Source organism: Humulus lupulus, chromosome 9 (assembly GCF_963169125.1).
Source record: "Humulus lupulus chromosome 9, drHumLupu1.1, whole genome shotgun sequence".
NCBI classification, from domain to species: domain Eukaryota; kingdom Viridiplantae; phylum Streptophyta; class Magnoliopsida; order Rosales; family Cannabaceae; genus Humulus; species Humulus lupulus.
In genome coordinates, this window is record NC_084801.1 from 164957371 (window position 1) to 164966092 (window position 8722).

At 39.3% G+C, this 8722-nt stretch overlaps 1 protein-coding gene across 1 annotated transcript; it reads left to right on the forward strand.

The window, feature by feature from the left end:
• Positions 1-5331: 5331 nt before the first annotated feature.
• On the forward strand, positions 5332-6276 carry LOC133800267 (lectin-domain containing receptor kinase VI.3-like). The gene has a single exon (XM_062238222.1). The coding sequence runs from the start codon at positions 5332-5334 to the stop codon at positions 6274-6276; it is 945 nt and encodes a 314-aa protein (XP_062094206.1).
• Positions 6277-8722: the final 2446 nt, after the last annotated feature.

Below are 8722 nucleotides of genomic sequence, written 5' to 3' on the forward strand. Positions count from 1 at the left end.
GGGCCCAGGACAATTGTTCAGTTCGAGGCAGATATCTGATAAGTTAGTTGAGGAGATGACCAGAGCAGGTATAGAGTTGGTGGTTTGTCAGTTAGCCAACATCACTCTTCAGTCTACGCTCCTTGAGAGGATCATGGATGCACAGGGGGGGGGGGGGGGATCCCCAATTGGTAGAATGAAGAGAGAGCGTCTTAGCCAGAGCGGCTAAGGACCTCTCTATTTCAGAGATGGGATTACTGAAGTACAAGGGTCGGATTTGCGTTCCGACGGATGCTGGTATTCGGCGAGAGATACTAGATGAGTCCCATACCACTCCCTATTCTTTGCATCCGCGTTCGACGAAGATGTACCAGGATTTGAGAACCTTGTATTGGTGGTCAGGAATGAAGAGGGCTATGGTGGACTATGTGGCTAAGTGCTTAACTTGTCAGCAGGTAAAGGCTGAACATCAGAGGCCAGCAAGGTTATTACAGCCTCTAGGGATTCCATAGTAGAAGTGGGAGGATATCACCATGGACTTCGTGGTTGGTTTGCCGAAAACCGTGGGACAACATGATTCAATATGGGTGGTCGTGGATAAGTATACCAAGTCCGCCCACTTCTTTCATGTTAGGATGACTTATACTGTGGAGCAGTATGCTGAATTGTATGTGAAGGAAATTGTTCGGCTTCATGGGGCTCCGAGGTCGATAGTATCCGACAGAGACCCCACCTTCACCTCCATGTTTTGGGAGAGTCTGCAGAAGGCTATGGGCACGCAGTTGCGGTTTGTACCGCTTATCATCCTCAGACGGATGGACAGTCTGAGAGGACAATTCAGATACTAGAGGATATGCTACGAGCCTATGTGTTGGATTTTGGGGGATCTTGGAGTAAGTATCTCCCATTGATTGAGTTTGCATACAACAACAGTTATTAGGCGACTATCGGAGTGGCTCCGTATGAGATGTTATATGGGAGGAATTTTAGATTACCTACCCATTGGGATGATACGGGTGAGAGAAGGTATTTAGGTCCTGAGATGGTTCAGAGAACCAATGAGGCAATTGAAATGATTAGAACTCGAATGCTCGCCTCCTAGAGTCGCCAGAAGAGTTACTCGGACTTGAAAAGCAGGAGCGCATAATTTCATGTAGGTGATCAGGTGTTTCTTAGAGTTTCTCCCTTGAGATGAGTGAAACGGTTTTGTGTTCGGGGCAAGCTGAGCCCTAGGTTTGTTGGCCCCTTTGAGATTCTGGAGCGGGTTGGAGAGGTAGCTTATAGGTTGGTGATGCCTCCAACTTTATCAGGGGTTCATGATGTGTTTCACGAGTCCATGCTCACTAAGTATGTGTTAGATTCTACACACATGTTGAGTTCCGAGAACTTGGAGCTAGATCAGGATTTATCTTATGAGGAGAAGCCAATTCAGATTCTTGACCGGAAGAATAAAGTCTTGCGGAGAAAGACCATCGCCTTGGTGAAAGTGTTGTGGAGGAACAGCAAGGTAGAGGAGGCGACATGGGAACTTGAATCAGATATGCGAGAGCGGTGTCCCGAATTATTCAGGTAATTTCGAGGACGAAATTTCTGTAAGGAGGGGATAGTTGTAGCATCCCAAATTTGCTAATAAGGCTTAGGGCCTTGATTAGCGTGCCTGGAGGGCAATAATTGATTTATTATGTTAATATGTGAATTTGATGAGTATGTGATTAGAAATGCATGTTTAGGTGAATTAACTATGCATGTAGGCCCTGTTTGGTTGCTAGGGGCATATTTGTAATTTTAGCCACTGAGGGCATAAATGCAATATTTTTGTATATTGTGATTGACACCACGTGTGGGTGGTGAAATATATGTGATGCACGATCCGAGACAGTCCTAGGGAGCAGTTTAGCTAGATAGTCACAAGCGGGAATAATTAGTGGTTAGTGGTACTTTGGTAACTTGGGTAACTATAAGTAACTCTTGAGGATAGTTGTTATAGGTGAGAAATTAAGTGGGAATGTGGCATTCTTGCAAGAGGATAAGGAAAAGCCTAGGCTGCCCTTGAGGTTAGTTAGAGTCTAAGTTAGAGGGGACGGCAAGTGTGCCATTTGGCTTTAGTAATAGACAGACTTTGGCTGAGAAAAGTCCCACACGTTACTCTCACATTGGCATTACATTTGGGTTCTTTGGAAGCTCTAGAGAAAACCAGAAACCAAAGGAAGGACCTCTGAATTTGTAAGATCAAAATGGGGAATCAAGCCAAGGATTTAAGCCAAGGGAGCTAGAGGTTGTTTTACACGTTTGAGGTAAGGATTTTAAGCTGTTATTTTGTTGAACTCAGCCAAGAAGTGTTGTGGTTTGAGAACTGAATTGTGTTTTTCCTTGTGGATTATTGGGGTGAAGTTTTGGCAAAGTTAAGCTTAGGATTTTGTGGATTTGAGCTTGGAACTGGATTTGAAAGCATCTCGGGGTCAAATTCCTACTTGAGCTAAGAATTCCATGCATTTCTGAAACATATATTCTGGTATGGTTTAAGTTTTTTGAAGTTTTAAACCACTAGGTTATTTTTGAGTTTGGTTGAGTGTTTTAGTTTGTTGCTGGTATTTTTTGAGTTGTTATACCGTTTATTTGAAGTTTTAGGTCGAATTGGGACTTGGGTGTACCTTGGTGGTGATTTGGATGAGTTTTGGGAAAAACCCAGTGTGGGGAAACGGGAGGTCCCGAGAGCACGGGATCGGTTCCAAGGTACAATTATGAATTGGTTAGTAACAAGAGTGTTATTTGTGTATTGTGACTAGGTTCTCAGCGAGGCTCGGGTTAGAGGACTGTGCTCGGGATTTCGGTGCTCAAGAAGCTTGGGACACAGGTAAGAAAACTTTTGTACCCGTAGAGCAAGATGTGGCCCTATAGTTTGTATTGCAGGGCACGGCCCTATGATTTAAATTGCAGGGCGTAGCCCTATTGTTTATGTCTTGTATGTGCTTAAGTAGTTATTGATATTATGGTGTGTATGCTTATCTGTGAATGAACGACGAAGGCCGAGAACAGCAAGGCCGGGTACGGCAAAGGGCCGGGAACGGCGTTAAATATGTGGAGTGCAAGGCCGAGTACGGCAAGGGGCCGGGAGCGGCGTTAAGCACGCAGAGTGCAAGTTGCCAGGGTGAGACCCTTCTCGGATGCATGAGTCATCCTCACAGTATAGACCGCGAACCCAGGGCCTGGTAAAGCACCTGGGACGGCATGGTCGCTATATGTTTAGCCTGTTAGCGGCTTTGTTATATGATGGTTGCTGGATATGTATATGTTGATTATTTGTGTTGAGTTTTCTTGCTGGGCTTCCGCTCGCGAGTGCTCTATGGTGCAGGTAAGGGCAAGGGAAAGGTCGACCAACCATGAGTACGGAGAGCGTGAAGTGATGTGTATATGTTTGGCCTGCCTGGCTGTCACAGCTAGGGGTATTTTTGAGAGACATTATGTATTAATCAAAGTTTTGTCGTTTAGTCGGCTTAAATCGTATTTTGAGTAGTAAATATTTCTAAACAGAAATTTTGGGATCCCAAATGTATAACACTTTATAACTTCAGTGAATGAATACATTTTCAAATTATATGACTTTTATTACAATTTAGCTACACTTTTAACCTAAAACCTCGATTAGCGAGTTAATTGCACATTTAAAACTCAAATGGCTCTAAAGAAGTAGGTCGTTACAAGCTCTTTGTCTTGTTTTGAGTCTCTTGACGAGATTATTTCCTAAGAAAGGCATTCCCTATTTTAAATATGATGCCACATCATTTAGGAGAAATTCTTCCCATACAATAAGTAAAAGTAGTGGCATATTTTTTATGTTTGGATAACTATTATATAAAGACTATTTTTTTAATAAAAATTTATTTTCAAAGTGTTTGGATACCAATAAAAAAAAAAGTTCTCTTATGAGTAAATTAGGAATTATGAAAACTACTATAATTTAGAAAATAACTTCTCAAAAATATCTTTTTGGGAGAAGGGAAAAGCTTCTCCCAAAAGGACTTTTGAATTAAAAAAAATATATTGTTTATTGTTACCCAAACTCTTCCAAAATAATTTTTTTTAATCCTAATAGTTAAAAAGGAGTTCAAAGAAGCTTAGCCAAACTGGCCTGTGTATAGGTACTTTTAATATTTTTGATACATGAATAAATTACAACTCAATTTTTTTACATAACAGTATATAATATAGTTACAGGAATCTCTCACAAATTTTCAGAAAATTTCAAATAATTTAGGTTGCTGGAATCAAAATTCAAATAGCTTAATGCACACGTGCTTGTTTCGATATTTATATATTCGTGCAACAGGCTATTTGAAAATTTGTGAGAGGTCCCTAGGTCCCTATAACTAAATAATACATCGTCATGTAAAAAAATAGAATTGCAACTTATTCATATACCAAAAATACTAAAAGTTCTTATAAATATATGTAGTGATTAAAAATAATCAGTACCGAAGTAGTACCCAGTTAGATATATATATACATATTATATATGTATATATATTCTATCTTTTAAATATATACATGTCCACTAATAATGAAAAAATAAGAAGTCATCTAAATAAAATGTTTATTATATATCTTTTTGGACACGTGTTTTATAATTTTGTTACTTGTTTGGACCTTGTATTTTAACAAATTATTTTTTAGATTATGTATTTAGCAAAATAATTCACATAGACCCCTAAACCTGATTTTGATCAAAGTTTTTTTAACTAAAAAATTAATAATTCACCAAACTAATAACTTGGGATAAAAACACAATCCTTTTGTCTAACAATTATATTGTTATATTCATTTTTTTTTTTTTGTTTATTAAAATCGTGTTTAGTGATTTATTTGAATCATTTTACAAAACACAACATCAAAAAGTAATTTTTTAAAACACTAGATTCATGAAAAATTATAAACTCAATTATAAATAATAACTCATTTTTTATATTGGTGGGAGAGAAAAAGGAGATTGAGATAACAAATTGTAATTCACGACCATGCGTCCTTAGATATTGTGTAATCCAGTATGCATGCAAGAATGAACTTCACGCTATTCTAATTTATTATATACGAGTAAATTTCCACATAATATACTTTTATATGATTTGTATAAAAGTCTTATCGATAATACTTCTCAAGGTTCTAAATGCCGAGTTTTTCTACGTGTGATTTTTCATCTTTATTAATTGAGTCATCTTTACTCAACTCATTTCTATCATTCACACTCAAAGCCTTTGAGTCAAAGCTATAGTACACGTATATATATAAACATCTATACATATGAACTATAAAAATATACACATTCTTTCGATTCGCTCTATAAAACCTCATCATCTCATGGCTGCGCCAACTTCATCACTTGCATTTCTTATAATATCATCGTCTCTTATAATTATCTCTGCTCAGCTTCAAGACTTGAAATTTGTCTTTCATGGATTCAAAGGAAACGAAACCAATCTCACCACAGAAGGAGCTTCCATCATCAAAAACACCGGTCTACTCAGACTCACAAACCGATCCCAGAACGTAACCGGCCACGCGTTCTATTCAGAGCGCATTCGAATGACTGAAAGGACCTCTCCTTCGCACCCTAAAAACGTCTCTTCTTTCAGTACCCATTTCGTCTTCGCCATAGTCCACCGCGGCTCCGACCCCGGAGGCTATGGCCTCACATTCACCATTTCTCCAAAGAACAGATTCCCGGAAGCTGAAGCAGACCACTATCTCGGGCTTTTCAACAAAGCCAACGACGGTAGTTCGACCAACCATATCTTCGCCGTCGAGTTCGATACAGTTAATGGGTTCAACGAAAACGCGGATAGGAACGGAAACCATGTCGGAATCAACATCAACGGCATGTTATCCAACGCGGCTGAACCGGCAGCTTACTATAGAGAAGGCTCAGACTCAAACAAAGAAGATGTGGATTTAGAGAGCGGAGATCCGATTCAAGCATGGATTGATTACGACGGTCAAACCAGCTTCGTTAATGTAACAATCGCACCTACCTCTCTAGACCAACGACCGAGCAGACCCCTTCTGTCCAAGTGGGTAAACTTAACAGACGTCGTTTTGGACGATATGTATATTGGGTTTTCTTCATCGACGGGAATAAAGGCCAGCTCTCATTACATTCTGGGTTGGAGTTTCGCGTTGAACGGAGAAGCTCCGCCATTAAACCTCACCCAACTTCCAACGAGCTCCGCCGGTTCGTTCAATGCGGGTCGTATAATGCTGTTCCTATCTTCTGTTATTGTGACCCTGCTGCTTTTGGGTATATGACTAGTTATAGAAGATATTTCAATCTGCATAATAATTAGTTACAATAAGGCAACAGTTTTGAAGTCTTTGTAGGTGTCTTTCAAAAAAAAAACCTTTGTTGGTGAAAAATTTAGTCCGATCACAATTAACTTATTGTTAATATATTATTCAATTGTGTTATGTCATTCTAGCTTGTCACTATATATGTTTTTGTGAATTAAATTTCTATGTTAAGAAATAAGGATAATGAATCTCAATTAAGACATGAAATTATAATTTGAAATTGTTTATGGGAGTAGAAGAGAGATGTGAACTTTGCTATAGGTGGATCAGGTTTGTATCTAGGGACAATCAAAGACCTCAAAATTTGGAAAAATTTCATATTTTCTAGAAAATTATTATATTATTTATAAAAAATTTATAAAAAAAACATATTTTATATATATCAGGTCTCACATAACTCAAAATTTTCTCTGATTGAAGAATTAAGTATATCATAAGAATACAAAGGTATGATTGCCCACTTCATAATGACTACTTGCAAGGAATGTAGACTCAGCACCTAAAAGAGAAAATGATTTGTTTAACTACATATATAATGAGTATTTTATCTTGAATAGGTGACACGCACCAACAACATACATTAAATTATCATTTACAGGGATGGCAAAATGGGACGGTGGGTTTGAGCGGCTTTGCCCCAGTTTGTTCTAGGCGGTATTTGGGGTGGGGCGTCGCGCCACACCGCCCTGCCTCGCTATTGATTCAAGCAGGTCGGGTACTGTAACGTCCCACGTCACTATGTCTGCTTCTTGGAATGACGACTGGCCCTATAAACCAACACGAGTCTTTCCAGCATGTTTTGTCCTCACTCGCACGCTTCTTGGGAAAACTTCTCAGGAGGTCACCCATCATGAGATTGCTCCAGGTTAAGCACGCTTAACTTTGGAGTTCTCAAGTGATGGGCTACCGAAAAGAAGATGCATCTTGTTGGCATAGGTAGTACTCATCAATCCATTTAAGTCATCTTCAACTGTGTAGTCCTATACATACACAGTCTTAGAATCATCACACTTGACCTTACCCATGCGATGTGGGATTGCACAACTTTTACCCGGTCTTTTCCCCTATGGATCACGGGGTTCTGACTGTCACAATCACCCACCCTTACGGGCCCGACGTCCCCGTCGGCCACACTTCCGGCTGGGTCAAGGCTCTGATACCATTTGTAACGCCCCACGTCACTATGGTTGCTTCTTGGAAAGACTCGTGTTGGTTTGTAGGGCCAGTTGTCATTCCAAGAAGCAGTCATAGTGACGTGGGGCATTACAGGTACCCAACCCGTTTACTTTTTTTATTTATTTACAATCAATAAGTAAAGATCTAAACTTTATAAAATGAAGTATATTGACTAGTTTTTTTGCTAACAATTAAATAAAATAAATCTTAAAATTAAAGATCAAACAACAGATTTTTATGTGGTTCAGGTTGTGAATCAACCTTAGTCCACGAGTCACTTGTATAAGGATGATAAGAACTTGCAAAGCTCAAGTTCTCTTGGGGGTTTCAGGCACCGTATGTGCTCACTCTGAAACTAAAAATAGGGATCCCTTTACAATGTGTGACCTAGCTCTATTTATAGGAAGCTGGAGCAATTAAGCTCATTAATTGGAGCTGATTACAATTATTCTCCCTTAATGAGGATTTGGTACATATTAAATGAACATTCTTGTAGTAAATGAGCCAGTGGACTCCAATGTATATTGGTGGGCCCATTGTGAGGAATGTTAGCTCATTATTTTGTTGGGGGAAACATATTTGATACTGTCAGAGTGGTAGCTGCATGTTTTCCCATGTTAGGCGACGTTTGATGTATCTATTTTGTCGCTTGTACGGAGTCTACACCATGATCCATGTGACAGTGGGTGTCAAAATGCTATTTGTGGTCCCCTTCCTTGTCCTCGAGTAGTTGTCTTGGGTGTTGGGAGAGAGTGAGATTACACTACCACAATTTTAGAATCTACACAAAATTATGTTTGACAGAGACCAAGAACAATAAAGTTTAGATGATGCAAACCCTTGTAGTTGATCAAAGTTCTTCAAACTTCTTGAAGCTTCAAAACCCTGGTTGAATCTCGACTTTGAACTTCCTATTCTTCCCTGTAAAAACACAACCAAAGGTTTATACACGATACGTATCGCTATCCTAATTCTCTATTTCTTTGTCCTCCATTGATGCTTGAGTCTTCTTCTAAGAGGAAATGGGAATTGGGATTGAACAAGCCTTAAACTCACAAAGTCAAGCCTTAAGTCCCTTTGCATCTAGGCGATGCAACACCTCCAAAGAGGTGACACATCGCCACCTCTGTCCAATGACTCCTCCAAGGGGCCTAAAATTGCTCCAAATACTACCAAAATTTTTGGAGATCCTTAGATACCTCCATGTATCACTTCTAACCTAAAAACA

Coding starts and splice junctions, on each gene's coding strand:
- LOC133800267 (XM_062238222.1), top strand. CDS start 5,332: ATGGCTGCGCCAACTTCATCACTTGCATTTCTTATAATATCATCGTCT.